Source organism: Myripristis murdjan, chromosome 23 (genome assembly GCF_902150065.1).
Source record: "Myripristis murdjan chromosome 23, fMyrMur1.1, whole genome shotgun sequence".
NCBI classification, from domain to species: Eukaryota; Metazoa; Chordata; class Actinopteri; order Holocentriformes; family Holocentridae; genus Myripristis; species Myripristis murdjan.
In genome coordinates, this window is record NC_044002.1 from 3,081,403 (window position 1) to 3,101,852 (window position 20,450).

Sequence of the window (20,450 nt, forward strand, 5' to 3'; positions counted from 1 at the left end):
CCAAGAAACTGCAAAAAGAAAAAAGAAAAAAATGAAAAGTAAAAACAAAAATAAACAAGGAAATGACTTGTAATTAGGCCAAAAAAAAAAAAAAATCAAATAAAGAAAATGAAACATACAGTTTTCAAGACATTTTCTATTTAATTTATTATTATTTTTTAAATTTCAGGTCATTTTTTCTGTTTCTTTTTTCTTGTAACCTTTTATTAATTTCTTGCTAATTTTGGGTCATTTCTTGCTAAGTTGCTCATTGTTTTTTCTTCATGTTTTGAAAGAAAGCGAGCCAATGAGCTCAGGTTTCAAAGGGTTAAAAGCTTGTGAAAGGCGTCTGCATGCAGCCTCAGGCTTTTATGAGCATTTAAATGGCAGAATCTGACATTTGAAAGGGTTTAAAGGGTTAAACGCTGTTTGAGAGGCCCCTCCATCATGATGAGACATTTGTGAGGAAACACTGAGTCCTTGTATGCTTTTGTCGTGAGAGCAGTTCACCTGAAAGCTGCGTATCAGGAACATCAGTGGAAAACAGTTTGGTGTCAGCGCTGCTGTCCACACACCACTGCATGCTGCGTGTGGCACACACCACATCTGTGTGTGTGTGTGTGTGTGTGTGTGTGTGTGCATATGTGTGTGTGTGCACGCTCACACATGCACTAAATGTCAGGTGTCACACTGTTCCTAAAACTGTAGACTCCACTTTCAGCTCAAGATGACCTCCATCATGCCTGATTGAAAACATGAAGCCTGATTAAAGATTAAATCTTTGAATTCATTTCTTCTTTTATGTCAAACATCATCACACATTACTGAGTCTCAGCTCCTCATCATAAACTGATAACATCAGATTTGATCACAAAAATTATGTGACCCTATGACAGCTCAGCTAGCCTGTAAATAATAATTAGATGTATATCATTAGTAGTAGTAGTAGTAGTGGTATATATTTTTTAATTTTATTTTATTAGTTTTTTGTGGGTGCATGAATGCTCCAACATGAACCATTCATACAACCATGATGCACACCGTGAATAAAATGAAATACACCTGATTTTTTTTTATAAAAGATATATAAAATATAAAATCCTATTCTACCATAAATATTTATTGATGTATTGTTTTGTTCAGCTGTAATTTAAACAAACAAACAAAAAAAAAAAAAAATGGTTTACCCCCCAGGTTGAATAATAGTTTGAAATCAAGCTGAAAATAAAAACAAAGCACATTTTTATTTAAAATACTTTGCACATGTACATGTAGCCGTTGCATGCAGTGTTTCTATCTGTTAACTAACAGGCCAGGACGCTTCTGTCTGGGCTTCTCTGCATGCTGCTGGCTTGTTCTCACCAGCGTGGTGTTCTAACAAACAGGATTTAATGCTGTGAAGCACTAAAAACAAAAAACAAAACTTGAATGGCCATAATTTATTGTTCTTATGATACAGAGCATCAATTCTCCTTTCTCAGTATTTGAAGCCAAAGTGAACGGAGGCTGTTTGAAAAGCAGCCGCTGCCACAATGCCATTGTCCTCTGGTAAACTGAGAGACTGCACCGCCTGGAGAAATATGAGTCACTGAGCTCACTCAATGAACCCTGACAGAAAATGTGTTGAGCAGCTTGTGTCACAATTATAAATGTGTTACTGCTGCTTCAGTAAAGTCGTTTTCTAAGGTTACAGAGTGTGCACAATGTTTTCTGAAATGGTAAGAAAACCCCTTTGAAAAGTGAATCTTTTGTGCGTATGAATCATGTAACAATAGCATGACGTCATGCAGGAAGAGAAAGCCTGTGTGCTGGACAGATCTGGGCTGCTGGTCACAGCCGCCTTTAATCTACCTGCTTCAACAATGACACTGAAAGCGGCACCATTGTTTCTCAGGAAGTGGTGTGGTGTGGGCACAGGGGCATGCAGCCCACATGTTCACATCTGAGGCCACTGAAAGTCATCCGAGAGCTGCATGCACTGCCTTATCTGTCAGTTCTACCAAGCAATATTCACCTTTTATGTCATCCAAACTGTCGTGACTTTCTGAAATTATGCTAATATTGTGCATAATTTTAAGTGGAAATCCCACAGATCCTCTTTGTCTGGTAACATTTTTGGTGCTAAGTGGGCTACACTACCAGAGCTTATGTTAAGTGGTGCTCTGTTATTTGCCTGTTTAGCTGTGGAGGCTAAATATCACCAAAGTCACCTTACCATAAGACTCGGAAAACACACGGTGGAACAAATTAGCCAGAAACTGACCTTTATGCCTAACATTCTTGAATATCCTTGTTGGCAAAGTGTGGAACAAGCTTTAAGCTGCAAAAATAAATATCCAAAAATCGCTAGCATTAGTTAGGTTGCTAGCTGACGATATGAGAAGCTGAGTGTTGTAGTAAATAACATCACAGCTGTAGATCAGCAAAAAAAAAGGTGCGAAATTTGCGTATTCGCGTAAATGTGGCAGTTGAAATTTTTGCAGCCGTATTTATGTGAGTCCACAACGTGAATCCACATTTCGCATTTGGTCAGAACACACCTTTACAATGTTACTGTCTAGCCAGCTGTCAATATACCATACCGTCTGCCGAGCTCATTTCATGGCCTCAACCAATCAAACCTCTGTTGTACAATTAAAGTCAGGTGAACTTGATAACACTGTAACACATCCACCCCATGGTCTTTCCAATGTCATGTTTAACATATTTACAAGACAAAGGTAAATGGCAAATGGGAACCAGAGAACCTCTTCATCTTTGTCCAGAAGCAGTGGGCATGAAGACATGAACCACATCACTTCCAGAGCAGCAGAGGGTTTTTCCCAGGAAAAAGCCACCACACACTGAATGTTTAGACCAGCAAATGTAAACTCTTGCATGAACTGAGTAATTCCTGTGTGTGACAGTGCATCAAAGCCATGATGTGAAAAGGTCTGAGGCCTGTATGAGCAGGACTTCAGTCCCTACCTCAGTCTGGACCATAGACAGGCGGTGGGAGCGCATTTCGGACACCATGCCCAGGATGTCGGCGAACTCGTGCTCTCTGATGTGCTGCATCAGGCGGTCCAGAGCGATGAACGTCCCCGTCCTCCCGACTCCGGCGCTGAGGAACACCAGCAGCACCATCAGCACACACAAACCAGGCTGACTGCACTAATAACTACTCCCTCTGACATCTCCCATAATGGAGAGGTGAACCATTTAAATATCCATAATACTTTTTTATGGCACAAAAATAATACAGATTGAAATTTAATGGGTGTAATTAGTATTGATGTTTCACATAACACGGCCCTCGCCACAACCATTAAATCTATGTTTCTATTAGACATGAGGATACGAGCCATCTTCCCGTTCTGGGCTTTGACCACTGTGTCATTACAGGGAAGCTGACCAAACCATTACTCTACTAATCTGACTCAGTGCGGGCCACAATATTAGAGTATATTCCTCTAAATATGTGTCATGAATCAATAACACGTGGCTCCACCTTGGAAGTCCACTGTGTGCAGACAAATACTAAATAACAACTCAATCGTCCACCTCCTTTGTTTTGCTCGGTGTCAGGCTGTCTACAGGGAGTTTAAGTGCTTTTTAGAGACAATCTCAACATAATTTAACACTGAGCTTGACTAATGTTGACAAAAAGAAATGAAAAGATGGATAAATGAAATTTGATCAGATGTTTAAGTGGAAATTAAGCGCACATTAAGTCAAATTGAAGACTATTTAATGACTTTTAAGGCCTTGTGTTTGTAAAATTGAATTAAAGACATTTTGTGTCTTGAATGCACCCTGCAGGGTGTTTACTTCTAGGTTAATCCCCATCGGGGATTATTTGCAAAGCTCCCTGCGTGTTATTTATTTTGTGCTATGTATTACTGTGTTGTTAAGCTGTATAAGCTGCATCCCTAAGAGTAGAGCCATGCCACCACAGCGGCCTGGATTACCATCTCTTTTTGCAATAAATGTTACGCTAATGAACATTATCTTAACAAAAACATATCAAACCAAAAGCCTGTCCCTGGGCATCTGGATTAGAACACAACAGAAAGTTAAAACAAAATTAATCTGCAATATCATGGATATATTAGTGGCAAAAAGATCAGTTTTCAGTCAACAACAGCATATGAATTAGCCCGTCTACTCAGTTCTCAATGCTTAGGAGCTCCAATATGGCTGCAGAGGGTGTGTTACATCAGCTTTGGAAGCCTTTATAAAGAGTTATCCAAGCTTTCACTTTGTTCGCCAGTTTATACAACTGAGGCTCTGCTGTTGCCATGTCCCATGCTAATGCAGGCGGGACAGTCCTCCTCACCTGCAGTGGACTATGATGGGGTCTTTGGTCCTGTTGGCCTGCTGACGGACAATGTGGACAAACTGCAGGATGCTCTCGATGGCGTTCACTGTGGGCACGCCGTGGTCTGGCCAGGACGTGTAGTTGAGATGCAGCACATCTTGAGTCTCATCGGCCTGCAGGGGGCGACAACACATGAGATGCATGTGGATTAAAGACTTTGTGAATGATAAAAATGGCAGCAGATATCACTGTTCAGAATCAACACTAGCATGTCCCAAATGTGTGCAGTGGATCTCCTACTTCCTTGGTGAAAGTAATAATATAATTAATAATAATAAAATAATTCTCTTTATGTGTTCATGACAGAAAAACAGCCTCACATAGCCCAGTCTGAAGCTCCTGATGGTCCACTCTGGTGACTCTGTCTCAGAGAGCATTTCCACACTGATCTCTCCATACATCACAGGCTCGTCTGTGAAGGGCCAGTAGTGATCACATTTCACCTGCAAACACATGATTATCCAGACCATTACACATTATTATTGGACTATAGCCTATAATTTGCTCAGCCATTTAAAATGAGAAAGCAGCTGTCTCTATTATTCAAAACGTAGCAACACAGGTTTTAATTAAGACAAGGAGCAAAGACTGTACTGCATCAATCTCTATGTTGGCTGCTAATTATGTTAATGCATTATCACTTTGGGTTATCGTGCATTAACATAAGAAAAGTGGTTTAAAAATAAAATTTGACTTGATTTGACTTTCTGATGTATTAAATGGTACACAGGGATAATGACAGGAAACGGGGGGCGAGAGAGGGCGATGACATGTAACAAAAGTCATCAGCTGGATTTGAAACCACGACATTGTGAGTAAACGGTGCAGCCCTCCGAGCACGCCCGCCTCGTTTCCTCTCTGAATGAATGGAGAAATAATAGGCGCACCCTTCGCCGTTCGTTGCATTGTGTGAGCATGACAATGATGGGGGACTTCTGCTGCAGGACCATCTTCCAGAAGTCGTTGCGGGTCTCAGGTAGGGGCCCCTGGGTGGCAATGTACTCCTTAGGATGCTTGTACCCCTGAGAAAAGACAGGAACACAGCTTACATTAGTTGTATGGAGGGTTAAAATAAATGTCATTAAAATATCACCATGTTATGCTGGTTTATCTTTAATTAATTCAATCTGATGTAACAATAAAACTAGTGGTGCTGCCTCTTTGATTTATTCTTTACATTCAGTGATACTTGAGACAAATGAAGTTGGAGCTGTAGCGTTGGATGTATTTTGTTATGCTGAAACACACTGCTACACTTCCAGCTGGTCACATACAGTTGGAGCCACATGCTTGACAGCTCTCAGATTAATACAGACAGACAAGAAGGCTTAACGTGACAAAAATGTTGGACTTCATGTTCCTAAACATTTAAGTCCCTGATGCTTTTTTTGTAAGCTGCTTTGTAGATTTGCAACTTTCATTAGTTATGTTCAATCAGTAATAGACAGCTTTTTGTTTCTTTATTGTGTTGTCAAACTGGTCTAGAAGCAAAACTGAACAAAATTGCTCTGCTGGGCTGCTAATCCACAAAACTCTATTTCTGCATTTGCATTCACTTCCATGGTATGGCAAAACAGGTCCCAAAATAACATTTTAGCACATAAATGAAAGCAAACACAGCAGATTATGCCGGTAAAAAAGAAGAAGTCCCAGTACCCTTTTTTTCTTTGTGTAATTACAATTATTTGTGAGCCTGCAATCAGGTTTTTTCCTGGCACAAGGTTTCTGTGCGGAAGTTTCCTGCAGATGCTACCTGCTGGATCTACTTTCTGATTCAAAATGGGGAAATAACAACAAAAGAGCGGTTTAATTTCCTCAAAAAATGGGTACGGGGACTTTATACTGGCAGATTCCGCTTTGTTCACGTTTGTTTGCTGAACAAAATTACACTAGAAGCAGTATATCCGATTTTTTTTTTGCTGGCTTCCTTCCTTCCTTCCTTTTGTGACAGATCAGTGGCAGACAAACGGGTACAGTGACGATGCTAAACTTCTTCACTGACTTTTCACCCCTTCCACTGCATTTGTCAGGCTCGCTTATCCCTTACTCAGTGATGGACACTTACTGGTATGTAGTTGGCGTTGATATAGTCTGACCCTTCATCATTGTGCATAGAGATCAGCTTCACACGGCTGAAGTCATCTAGAAGAAAAAATTAAGAGTTTAATTAGCCGTGTTTCATTTTAAACACAAACCCTGATCAATTGTATTTGGCTTCACACAACATCATGAACGTGATCAGCCACTCACAGGGAAGGATGTTGGTGTAGCGGTTCTTCGGCCTGTTAATCGGCAGGTCTGCCGCATCATGGGACAGATCCAGACCAACACTCTTCAGCTCCTGAAAAACATCCAATTTTAGAAGCAACTTAATGGAGGATTCCCACTGGCCATGGAATTCCCGGATTATCACGGAGATAATCCAAAAAGAGACAGGCAAAGTGAAGGAATGTGATAAAATACACACACTTTAACATGCTTTAATGGGGTGATCATTTTCATAAAGCTGTTTTATGGAGGACAAACCCAGCTGCTAGAGGAAATCATCACATGGAATAATTCAGTTTTCATGTTCCCTACCTCAAACTGCAGGGAGAACTTGTAGGCAGAGTCTTTGCTCATGTCTTTGAGATATGTGTCAAAATCATCCAGCTGGACGGGGCTGCAGCAACAATCCACATGTGTCAGAGAGAAAAAATACAAGTTCAATGAAAATATTATATATATTATATATAATATCAACATGACATCCCATCATTAGCCTTGACAGGGTAACATTTTGTTTTTATATACACAGTGGATGAAATATGCAGCCATGCTTTACAGAGCTCATAAGATCCTGAACAGTCCATGGTGCAGATTAGTGTACCGGTACTGTATCTATTGAGAGAACCAACCATTCAGCTATACCAGTGGTTCTCAACCTGGGGTTTGGAGCCCCCCGGGGGTCTCTGAAGGGGTTCCAGTGGGTCACCAGAAAAATGGGGAATATTTTAATTTCACTAATATTTTATTGGCTAGAAGTCCCATGAGAGAATGTATGAGAATGACTATTCAGTCCATAGGTTTCACCATCTTAACTGTTAATCTGCCAATCTACAGCACAGACACATCAGTGTATACTGATACACTGATGTGTATCAGTATGCAGATCCTTGACACCTAAATGTTTGGACATCTATACCATAAATGCCAAAAAAAAACAACAACAACAACAACAACAACAACAACAACAAAAAACCTCTGTATGGCATATTGTTTCCTCATAACATATTGGACTATTGGATTTCCCACCAAAACTTAGTTAAAATGATTGTGGGCACTCAAGAGAAATATTATTCACCAGTTTTACTTAAGAAAATGTGACTCAGAAACTCTGAGGGCAGAACTCATCAACCCACCAACCCACATTAGCACACAATACCTAACCAGGAATGGCAAAGCGCTGTTCAAAATATAATTTGAAGACATTTACACTTTTGACCTTGGTGTTGATAATGCTGGAAAGTCATAGAGCTCAGGAAACTGAAATAGTGGATGTAGTGTTTGGGTATGTGACACCATCTTGGGAACATACACCTTTTCACAGCAGCCATTTTTACATGAAAAGCAGGTAAAGCCACGTGTTTCTAATGAGGTTTCACTCCATTTAGGTCTATCAGAACCAGGTTCCTGCTCACCTATGCTCACTGGAAAGACTCGACATGCAAACAGAGTGGAACTTAATTAATATTATTAGCAACACCTGTGTTTACCCTGCTATTTCACATCAAAATGGCTGCTGTGAAAAAGGTCTATTAGTGCTGTTGTGCACAAACAGACGTGTTGTTGTCGAGCATCAAGAGGTTATCACCACGGCTGTTCTGTCCACAAACTGCCACAGCAGGTCTCACAACAGCCATGGCTCAAAGCTCTACTTTGGAATATGTTTAGAGCTCCAGTGTGGAATAAAAGTGGGGCAAAACAGCCGGACCCCACTTCTTTCAGCTAGCAGCAAAGGAGCTGATGTCCCATCTCTGTCCATCTGCTGCCACCTTGTTCTTGCCTCCGCATGTTGAGATTTAAATCAACCAGTGACATTACTGCCAATATGTGCATTTATTACATATTGTTTGGTCGCCCGGTTTGGATTTGTTATGATGAGGCTGTCATTACAGAGCGTTCAAATGCATTTTAATCCAGGATAAAGGATAAAGAGCAGTTAAGTCAGTGCATTTTCAGTCCTGTCTGTTGGGTTAGCAGGAATTGAATGTTCCCTGCTTTGGGCTTCACTTCTAGCTGAAGGCTGTGATTCGCAGAAAGGTAGCCAGGTGTGTTACATGCAGCTTTTCAAGCACGCACACACACACACAAAAACACACATAATCTTGAAGTGCACACAAGCTGAGAAACAAATGCTTTGGCTTAGTTGTTACCTTGTTAGCTTCCGTTTCTTTAAAGCTGTCTTGCTCCTACAAAATACAGAGACGCAAAGCACTCATGATATCTGCATGGCTCTGTCAGAGCTCCACTCCCCACTCAGGAACTACACAAGTACATCATGTACTACACACACCTACTTATCTTAACTATTAAAGCATTATAATCCCATAAGAAATATAAAATACTGTAGGGTTTGACCAATATGGGTTCTTGAAGGCCTGTATTTTTTAGAAAACAAATTAGCAGTGTTTGACATAAACTTTATTTTCTTGTCAGGGTGGAAAAGCATCTGACACATCATTTAAATAAAATAATTAAATCAAATTTGAAAAGAAAACTACATTTGCTTGCAGGTTTTCTAAATACTCGTCATAATAGTGGTGGACCATATGACTTAAAATAAAAGGCCAATATCATTACTGGCAAACCCATATATTGGGCGAACCCTAGTAAACAGCATTGTGGATTAACAAGCCTCATCACAACAGGAAAGGAATATCATGCTTAGTGATTTATTGCAGTCACCCATTCCCACGATATCATCTACACTGTGCTGACAGACACATATGAAACACACAGGCCTGTCACACTTACACTACTGTGTCTTTGACTGCATTCTGGAGTCAAAGTGCCTTCTTCAACCGGTCACATGCACTCACTACCTACAGTCTACTGGAATATATAGTATGTAACTACACCGCAAGCAACCCACTACATACTGCTACTCTAATTCTAAAGTCAGTTCTACAAAAAGAAATCAATAAAGATGGTTTAACGCATGCAGACACCATACAGAGAGCAAAGCCATAGTTAGTACCATGCTACATACAGTATGTTAGTAGATACAGCTTTAGTATGACTTGGAGGAACTGAAGAGTTTGAACACATCAGAGTTGTCCAACCACAGACACAGCATTGCAAGACAATGTTCCACATGTCAGAAAATGATCTGCTAAGGCTTACTTCCCGTTTCCCCTGTAGATGGCGCTGGACTTGCTTTTTTATGTCTTCGTTTTTTGATTGCTCAATGGTACTGACAATGTTAGGGTAGGTGTTTTGGGTCGAAAGGCTAATGCAAAGGGAAGCCTGTCTAGTAAAACAATGTCTACAATCAATACTGTAGGCTGTGGCTTTGCTAAGACATGCCCCGAAATGCAGTGGTGTTTTTGGCCAACAGTGCTTACTTACCAAGGATTAATATAAAAAGCCAAAAGATAGTCAGTCCAAAGGCAGGATGGCAGTAGGGTAAGGAAGGCAAAGAGGCTTCTTCGCCTGAAGGGGGTTCAAATAAACAATAAAAAAAATAAAAAGAATAATAAATGAAAAATAACAAAAATAACAAAACACCAGGAGGCGATAGGTTGGGACAAAACATGGTGCTCCATTAGTAAAGTGGCACAGAGCGATCGAGAGGTACACAATTAGTGCTCAACACAGAGTTAATGCATCATGCAGCCTTGGAGAAAGTGCACCCTGTTGTTTCACTGGTGGCTGGAGGACAATGGGAGCCTGTTTGCTGCTGTAGAGTGGAGGTGAATGGCCACTCTGTCTGATTGAACGACCTCAAGCGTGCGTATAGATGGCAGCCTGCTGCTCTGACATCACTTGGTCCTCCCAGCCCTCGCTTCCCCCAGCAATGCTCATCATCCAAACATTTCTACAGCTCCTCTGATGCTAAGTGTTGAAACAGAAGTCGTTTTGTCACCTTGCACTGTGGGATGGGTAGCGACGTCAAACCAAGTGACTGCCACCTTTATCAGCCTGATCCAGTGGTAGATTTGTATTTGCCATTACTCAGAATAAAGCCAGCTGCTTCACTGGTCACATCATGCTACCGAAACAGATATTAACAGCAAGGTATGCTACCATGCACAAAGCTTTGCAGAAACTGGATCCACATAAACACAACTTCACCGGCGCTGTCAGTCAAGAAGAGGACACTTTGATGGGTATGTGCATTTAGTGATGGAAGGTATGGTGAAAATTGAATAGAATTTCAGATGGAAGCCAAGGTCTGCCTTAACTGACCGTCTTTCAGCTGTTATATTAATCACTCCGAATCTGAGTGTCCTTACAAAAGGTGTGATGCTGTATGTACTCTGTCAGCCAGATTATTGTTTACGGAAGGTGAGAGTGCAAGTCCCCATTTTGGAGGTTTCTGCCAATTCCAACTATTCAAATACAAAGTATTAATTAAAGGGATAGTCGTTTGGAAAAACTCATAATATTTCACTTCCCCCCCCAGCTGTTCTGTAGCACAGTACTATCTTCCTCTCATTGTTGCTGGATACGGGCTGGATGCTCCAAATGCTAACTGTTAGCCTCCAGCTATTGATCTGGACTTCCCCCCGGCTAACATTCTTAAAAACAACCGCCTTAATCCACTTCAAACTCAACTCCAACGGTTGAGAGGAAGATAGCATCACTACTGTCTTAGATAACAGCTGGGGGGAAAGGAAATGATATAATATTTTTTAAATGGATGAACTATCCCTTTAAAATCATTATTTTCTGATTTATAGAATGGCATAGTTAACTCCAAAGTCAACATTTTTCCCCGTCATTTTAAGATGAAGGGATGGGCTGCTGTTTCATCACGGACAAACAGCATTTGAGCTGGGCAAGACAAAGAGAGCCGGGGGTCTGGGCCTCAGACAGTGTGGTAAGCTCATCATCACTGCCTGCCGCTACTTAAAGCGCTGCAGCAGAGCGGAAATCAGTTGGTAGGCAAAGCGCTACGCGGTCAAATCCCTGGCTCTCCAATTCCCTATGGCCGCTAATCTCCATGTGATATGGACTTTCTAAGGTCTTGAGTGACAGGCTTTGCCATCCAAACTGAGGAATTTGCATGTGTGATTACTGAGGCTAACCTAAGTCAAAACAGCAAGGCATAAACGTCCTAAAAAACCCCTCATAGGTTCACTTAGGTCTCATGGTGGTAAAGTGCAGGGCGGGGCTCTGTCCTTTCATCTTTTGAGGATCAAATTTGATTATGAATACTGAGATTGTGTGTTTCAGTTTGAGAGTGAATGGCATTTTATCCTAATTAGAAGATAAAATAAATAAATAAAGGCAAAAGAAAGAAATACATAAATGGATGAAGTTCCTACCAGTTGTAAGGAAGCTTGCCATCTCTCTCAAATGAGGCAAAATTGACAAAGGTCTCCGCCCCGCACTCCCTGAAATAGAAATCATAAGTAGAGAACTATCAAACAAATGCACCACATAAAGCACGTGTGGTGTCCACGGCACATTACATTTTGAAAAGTCAGCATTATTTGATGTCAATTCACTAAATAGAGGAAGTGAAACATGCTGCATGCAGGGGGAAAGCAACAGAACGTTACAGACCGATGATTTGACATGATATAGAATAATGATAAAAGCTCTTTGGGTTTCAGACAGTGAGTTTCTTGAGCTATTCATCCTTGTGATATTAGCAAGCTATGAAGTGAAATGTCCTCTATTCTCATACACTGATGGTTAAATTCTGCAGCAGTTTGCCTTTCAGGCTCTCAGATATTTGTCAAGTTGCAGATAATAAATGGTTTCCTGTTGCAGATATGAATTCTCACTAACAATGCAGGTTGGAAGATGTGGTAACAAGCTGCAAGCTGAGTCATACATATTTAATTTGTTTTGAGTCATCCATACAGGGTGTGGACAAAGTAACAGCAGCGCTACTTGAAAATGAACTGTCAGGCAGCTGGATCAGTTAGCTGCTGAGTCTGTGGTCATTTTGTTGTTAATCAACTATCGTGTCGAGGGTCTGTCTCTCCTGGAGAGCCTCTATTAGAGACCAGCTCTCCTTCACCAAGGCACTTTGTCTGTCGTCATGATTTTCCAGACTGTTCCCTTGGCAACATTAAATCATTCTGTTAGTTGGTGCATGCTGCTTTGAAAAATACAAAATCTAAAAGAGACAGTCAGACCTGTTTGAGAGCAGACTCTCACCATTAACTGTGTTCCCCTTATTGTCATTTGTCTCTGCAGCTGCCTTTTCATTATGCTGGCGCCTGTGTATTTTCACAGCCTTCTTCTTAAATAAACTGATTGCCTAACAAGAGGTTTGTTTCACAGAGGCAAGTTTGTTTCACTTTTGCTTTCCAGTGTCCAGGGTCTACTGCTGACATGAACATGAGCGCTGCCTTCGGGTGACAGCTTCATGCACACAAATCCCTCTGTGCTCATGAAAACCTTGTGGCTCCAGATTACACGATCCTCTATGAGCTGACACAATGTTAAACAACCTCTGGGTTTATGAAACCCCCATGGATATATCTAGGAATTCATGGCTGTTCAGATTAGAGCACATTTTTCGTTAATGATTTGGTTAATGATGTGGTGAATTGATTAGATAGACAGATTGATTTAAAGATCCATGAAATGGACTTTTTGATTTGATGTATTTCCTGTTGAAACAGGAAGTTTGGGCGAGACATGGTGCAGGGAAGGATCATTCACAAGTGCAAACCAACAGGATCTCAATTTGGAAGAAAAACACAATTTTCTTTGAAGGGATAAGGTGGGCAAGATGTTTAAAGATTTGTGAAGGTTTTATTGGCCGAAATTATTAATTACCAGCCACTAGTGCAGGATGATGTCACTGTTTAAGATGCTCTGTTTTACAGGAAGTAGAAGTCATGTGAGGTCATTTCAGATCAGTGATGCTGGGTTGAAGTCAGATTTACGCATTCAGGCGCTTTGTAAACCAGAGCAAAATCTCCTAATTTTTTCTCTCAAAAATTATGGGAAAAAGGCGATGAGAAAATTAGCAAAAAACTACTGAAAAATTAGGGAAAACAACTGAAAATGACCCAAAAATGAGCAAGAATTCAGTAAAAAGAAGAAAATGACTAGAAAAATAGCAAAAAATGAAAATGATACAAATAAAATAATGAATTAATTAAAAAAAAAAGAAAGTTTTGATAAGTGGGTGACACTTTGCCTTTTAAAACCATGGGTTTGAAACATTTTGATCATTTTGACAGCCACTTAATGACTTGAGATGTGCTGGCCTGCTGCTCACACACGCTGCGTGGGGTTACCTGGTCATCTGCAGATGCTTCTTGCGGAGAACCAGCAGGAAAAGCACCAGCAGGCTGATGAGCAGGACGCTGAGGACGGCTAGAGCCGAGATGGCTGCTACACTGGGGTTCATCTCTTTAGCTGCAGTCACACACACACACACACACACACACACACACACACACACACACACACACACACACACACACACAATCATCAATATTAACAGCATTACTTGCCTTACTACCGATTCTAGTAAGGCATCGCTAGGCATGCGCTCAGTAACAAGGAGGGGAAGACAGCACCACTACTGTCCTACAGAACAGCTGGTGGGAAGCAAAATAATATCACATTTCTCAAAATGGGTGAAGTATCCCTTTAATAACTACCAATAATCATTCTGACCTTGTGTCACACAATGTAAAATGCAGAGTAGAGGCTGGTGGTGACTGATGGTCTTCTTGGTGATACTTTCATTTGTTTATAATAATCAAACGCACACAAATCACATTTAGGCCAGGGATAAGGATGGTGGATAGCGCCACCTACCCACAGTAGTGATGGTGATGTATGCAGGCTTGCTGGGGGTGCTGTAGCTGTAACTGGTGACCGTACAGTTGTAAGAGGAGGAAGGCATCAAACCCGACACCGTCAGCACATGAGAGCTGGCTGTCAGAGGCTCCCGGGCCTGCAACACACAGCCACATGGGTCAAACCCTTTCCTCCACCCCAAACCAAAACGCTTCCCTCTTATATTTTCCCATCAAATGAACCCAGGATGTCATCAAGTCCGCTGAGGTCATGGAGTGTAAATCAACTCTTAACATGCTTGAAATATCCATGGAGGTGCTGACAAACACATGACAGGAGAGAGAGAGATTGCTTGTCACACTTGTGTGGCCCTGAGGGAGCAGTCCCAGTCCCCTGCATGACAGCGCCACTCTGTCTCCCTTAGTTAATTACTCTGATGAAGTGCAGGAGGGTTTGAGAGGCCCTCTGGGCACACTGGCAACCTGCTCCTGTGAATGTCAGCGAGCCGGCAGAGCAAAGTGCCCCATGGTGTGACCTCTTCACCTGGGCCCACCGCTCAGCTCCTGGTTTGGCACTGATAGTCTCACAAAGTGGAGCTGCAGGGCTCATTACCATTCAAATAACACCAGACAGGCTGACAACAGGCAGCATGGGCTTGGAATTCAGACTCTTCTTTGAACATAAATATATATGTATATATATGTTCAAAGAAGAGTCTTAATGTGTGTATATATATCCTTTAAATCCTCAGGCTTTTAATTAAAATGTATTTATTCATTTATTTGTTTGTTTGGTTATCTATTTATATCTACTACCTATTTATTGTTTGGTTTAGCTATTTATTTATTTATTTATATTTTTTAGTCTTTTATATATCCTAGCTTTCATTTCTGGTTTTACTTTCCACTATAATTCACATCTTTTTTTTTTTTTTTTTTTTTTTACCATTTCATTATTTTATCTTACTATTTTAAGCATTTATTGGCTTGTTTATATCTACTATCATTTTATAAAAAATATGACTGATTAAGCAAACTGATTGATATCTGCTTTAGTGAGACGAACATCTCAAATTAAATTAGTTAAACAACAGCATGATTAATCCCACAGGCTGGTTCCAAATGGAAAGATGAACATGCTAACACCACAGGTCCCACTGCTGCCCATCATTTTGTACACGCCACACATACATCAGTTAGGTCCAGGTTTCAGCCTGTTGATCATACACAAAGCTCACTCCGTCTTTCTGTTTTATTTTTGCAACTACTGCAACTTCACATCCTGTTAACGTTAGAATGCACATTTTCATCCATACACTAAACAAGTTTTCATCTTATCTGATCAATTTCTGGCATTATTCCATGTTGGAGCCCTTGTTTCGCTGCTGCCCCAAGATATTAACGTTTAGCAGTTTATTACAAATTTGCACATTAATATTCAAACCTGTAGGCCTGTTTGGTGTGTGGAGTGTTTACACCATCAAATTAAATACCAATGAAGACCTATTTAATGCCACATGAAACTTAATTGATGATTAATAATAATTATTATAGACCAATTTATAATTAAAATTAAATAATTGGATAATTAGCAGTAATTAAAGGCCAATATATAAAACAACATGAATAATGAAAGTAGGTGGCACCAGCCTATATGTATTTGAACGTATCTCTAAATGCGTCAAACTAGGAATAGGAACTGGGAAAATAAATCAATAATCAGATAAATAAACAGCAGAATATTAAGTGTTGAGGTTCTTATGGGTGAACGGTGTTTAATAAAGAAGATGCATATTTTATTATGAATCTTGTTCTGATTCATTCATCATGAGTGGACAAAATAATACCCCTAAAAACTCGTGTCAAGCCCTTCATTTTCTAAAGCTTTAAATTGACTTCATTTACTTTAAGACTTCTTTATGCTTTTAAAGGCAGTTTAAAAAGTTTAATAGGGTTGGTGGAGGAAAGCCACAAAAATTTCTACTTGATCATCAGTGTGTTCTTTCCACCCACGCAGAAAATGAGCCATTTACAGCAGAATCTCTCTCTCTCTACACAACATTAAGTAAACAGCCAGTGGCTCAACTGATGTAATCACTTGCCCAGGCGCAGCATTTAAACCCGAGACCTTTTCACTGCGGTTTCCAGGAAATTTGGGCTAAATAATGAAAGACCACTAATGGGACTATAAATGTACTGTTCCATGAGTTTATAAAGGCTACATAATAAGGCACGCTCTGCTTCTCCTGAAGAGGAGAGCGGACATCAAATTGCTGTTCATTGTGCTCCTCTGTGATAACGTCATTTCTGTCACACTGGCAATCTGTGAGATTCTCTTTTTTAAACAACCTCTCTCCACCTTTGGTGCAAAGCGATCATGGTTGTGCTGTTGTTTGCACCGCGTTTCCAAGAGATCACCTGTCAATCCAACACTATGGGTGGACCACTTTGACATCTTTTACCTGTTGATGGAGTTTTTCTTGCCGTGCCTGTATCTGTGCAGCCACGGTGGCCATCACTGCTCATGCTAAATACACAGTTCTTGCTCTGTTTCTGAAAAAATAAACCTGCAAATTTGAAACTCATCACTTCCTGTGCAGCAGAGGATTTTCCCCAACAAGAGCCATCACAAGTGCTTGGAACAGCCAATTTCATGAACAGCATATGGTAGAAGCATGATTTCATTATACTGACTGGCAACACAAAGTGGCTAAATAGACATGTATTTTTACGAAGATGTTATTACTTTAATTACTGCTGCTCTCACACTGCATGTCTATTTTACTGTATACTTATACGTATACTGTTGTGCTATAGACAGGATATATAGGCCCTAGATTTCCTTGTGGATACTTGGATCATCATAGAGCTTGCTTAGCCCACACATTTGATATTTGTCCATTCTTACTTTTTTCTGGTATCATATGGATTTTTATTTTTGTTCCCTGAGGCACTGAAGCCTTTCTTTATTTCTTGTATATTTGTACATATTTTATTTTATGTGGACCCCAGGATGAGTAATAGCTAATGAGGATCCTGATAAAATAAACTAAAGCAAGGCAACTAAGAGCAGAAATATTCAGTCAAATCAAAACAAGGTCCATGTGCAAAAAGCCTCTTTGAAACCCCAGGTCTGACACCGCATGCATTTCTTGAAGTCATAAAGAAGCCTTTACCTTGAGCTCTTTGCTCGGCCGAGCCGGTTTACAGAGGACCTGGTAATAGTCTACTACTCCCTCCTCCGTCCACAGCAGAGTCACAGACGAGTGGGTTGCATTCACAGCGTACAGAGACTTGGGAGGGGCCGGTTCTGTGGAACACAATGCCAAAGAAAATCCTCTGAGCACCACGATTTTGATTTATGGGAAATTGCTGCTACAGTGAAGAAAGCTGCTCTCAGAGCCAAACAACTGCAGGAGTCAAAAAACTAGACGAGAATGAAGATTTGGTACGATTCCTGTGTCTGTAGCTCGCACACTAACACTTCCTCTATGGACCAAAATACTGCATGTCATAAGAGGAAGTGAAAATTTTTCTTATAAGTTCTGATGTGAGAATAGCATTTTAATCTGCTATGCAGCTCCGAAAATAGGGCATGGTTTTCCGATGACTTTAAATGCATCTGGGTGATAGGAGGATAAAGCTGTGGATCTGACAAAGGCTGCAGGTGTATTTACCAGGATTAGCAGGATAGTTGATCGCTCAGTTCCCATAATAACTGACAGTTCATATACCGCAGGCTGGCTATTTTTACACTGGCTGTTTGGCAGAGGCCAGGAGCTCAAACCCCTGAGATCCACTGCTCCAAATCACACTGAATGATACTGGGTAAACACTGAGCTGTGCTGATGTTTCTGTTTCTGTGCGGATACCCTTCAGTTTCTGAAAGGAAATCGGGGAAGTGCTATTTAGGCTTTACTTTGCGTGAAGCTCATGAGGCATTACAGGCAATAATGGAGCAGTAAATGCAAAGATGGGTAAGCCCTGACTGCAAGGTACAGGGAAAACCACCTTCATGAATAAAACCTGCTTTCAGACATGCATCATATTTGTGCTTTTTTTGTATGGTGGCTCTACCCTGAGGCTACATCTGTCGAATTCTACTCACTGTAAAGCACTCTGTGAATTTACGTCATGCAGATTTACGTCAAGTCCAAAAAGGTGAAGAAAAAGTTGGCAAAATGAGCTGTAGATAGGTTTACCCTTCACTTATAAGGCTTCATAAGTACATCATATGTCCATAATCCATGCACAATAATAATTATCATCACAGCATGATATAAGAAATGTGATTTTCTCATGTTTGCCTGATCATGTTACTGTAAGTAAAGTTACTCAAAGTGCATTGTGATGCACTATAATCAGATTATACACTCATTAGAGGCAGAGATAAACTTCCCCTACAATATAATCATCAAACATCAGACAATGGCATTCAATTGAATATCCCGTCATTAACTACAGTCTACAGCTGCTGCATTAAGTATTTACCCTCCTGCATTGTGTTCATGTTATAATGCTCTCATTATCATCACTATCATGCATTGACAGTGTGCTTCAAATGTGCTTGTGATGTCTCATAATGCCTAACAAGCACCACTTCTAATAAAGGCTTACTGAAAGTTAATCTCTGCCTCTAATGGGTTTATAATCTCTATAATCCATCGCAAGGCACAAGTGTTTGAGCATTTTTTGTTAATTTTGTGATTTGTTGTTGATTGGTCATTACTTTGTCTGTTGAGTATGTGTTAGTACATATGTGGGTGAGTGTGGTGAGTGTGTGTGGCAGAGACAGGGCGAGCTGACCTAGTTTGATGATGTTTGGCATGGATGTGTTCCTGCTGCGCTCGGTGCAGGCAGTCACTGTCAGGTTGTAGATGTCCCCCGGTGGCAGAGGCAAGCTGGCCCGCATGACGTTACGAGTCACCTAGGATGGCCAGGACACACATAAACACACGCTTACCACTGTGTAACAGCCCGCGCCTGACACACCAAATCCCTGCTTGTGCTAAGAATGATGTCCACGCTCAGACAGGAGCCAAGGCACAAGACCGAGGGCCAATAAACATAAACATCATGCCACTGCAGGATTTGGACAAAATTCATCTTGTATCGCTTCTGTTCCCACCCAGTCTACTGAGGTTTAAAAGGACAGTTCACCCATTTTGAAAAATGTGATATTATTTAACTCCCCCCCAGCTGTTCTGTAGGACAGTAGTGGTGCTCTCTTCCTCTCATTGTTACTGAGTGCTGGATACTGGCTGGATGCTCCAAATGCTAACTGTTAGCCTCCTGCCACTGAGCTAGAAAAATGTTAAAATGTTGGAAAAATGTGGAAAAATGTTAAAGACAGTTTTGCTCAGATCACTGTTTAAAACTGAATTTTTTATGTTATCAACATGCGGAAAGATCCGGTTACTTCTGCACTTCCTGTATCACTCCACACCAGAGGAGCAGCAGCCACCACAGAAACAGAACTAGACTGATTGAGGTTGCAGTCATTTGTTTTCTTATACGCATGTTACAGGACAAAAATAACAACTTTCCCCACAGCACTAACAGATAGCTGGCAAGTGATGTTGTGACTAACTTCTTCTTTTCCTCCGCTCCCCTCTATCACACGTTTTCACATAAATTGCACTTGCCGGCCACCAGAGCAGTACAGAACTTAGAACACAAGAAAATAGTTCTATTATTCGTAATTAATTTTTTAAAAAATATGTTTGTTTTATGCATTTCAGGCTGTAAAGGTTCTACTACACATCAGCAAAATAATATCAATTTTTTCAAAAATGGTGAACTATCCCTTTCATAACAGCTTTCATGTCACAATTATGACGGTGTTAAGTCAGTCTTATGAACAAAGTTTCAAATCAACTATAAGCCTATATTTATTTTGTAGCCCTGTTCTCATACATACTTCAGCATGCATCCAACTTACCAAGCAAAAACTGTTACCAAAAAACGAAATAGCTGCTGTTTTATAGGATTAAAGGCATACAGATTAACATGGTTTTATCTTCTGCTTAAAACAGCAGCGTGAGCCAGTGCTTATAGGTAATGTTGCAAAATATAACTTTGTTCTTTTGAAATACATACGACAAATGGCACGTTCTACGCTCCGCAGCATC

The 20,450-nt window shown here is 40.6% G+C and overlaps 1 protein-coding gene across 3 annotated transcripts in view; it reads right to left on the reverse strand.

Annotated features, from left to right (window-relative positions):
- The window catches only part of ptpro (protein tyrosine phosphatase receptor type O), a 61,746-nt gene that overhangs the window by 3,556 nt on the left and 37,740 nt on the right, over positions 1-20,450 (reverse strand). For all 3 annotated transcript variants that reach the window (XM_030045850.1, XM_030045852.1, XM_030045851.1), the window contains 14 exons: positions 19,126-19,246; positions 17,496-17,629; positions 14,339-14,477; positions 13,810-13,930; positions 11,872-11,940; positions 9,950-10,033; positions 8,755-8,790; positions 6,920-7,001; positions 6,590-6,680; positions 6,405-6,481; positions 5,227-5,361; positions 4,660-4,782; positions 4,298-4,452; positions 2,947-3,082 (listed from right to left, as the gene is read on the reverse strand). In XM_030045850.1, coding sequence (XP_029901710.1) covers positions 2,947-3,082; positions 4,298-4,452; positions 4,660-4,782; positions 5,227-5,361; positions 6,405-6,481; positions 6,590-6,680; positions 6,920-7,001; positions 8,755-8,790; positions 9,950-10,033; positions 11,872-11,940; positions 13,810-13,930; positions 14,339-14,477; positions 17,496-17,629; positions 19,126-19,246 — 1,503 coding nt within the window. The remainder of the gene's footprint in view (positions 1-2,946; positions 3,083-4,297; positions 4,453-4,659; positions 4,783-5,226; positions 5,362-6,404; positions 6,482-6,589; positions 6,681-6,919; positions 7,002-8,754; positions 8,791-9,949; positions 10,034-11,871; positions 11,941-13,809; positions 13,931-14,338; positions 14,478-17,495; positions 17,630-19,125; positions 19,247-20,450) is intronic.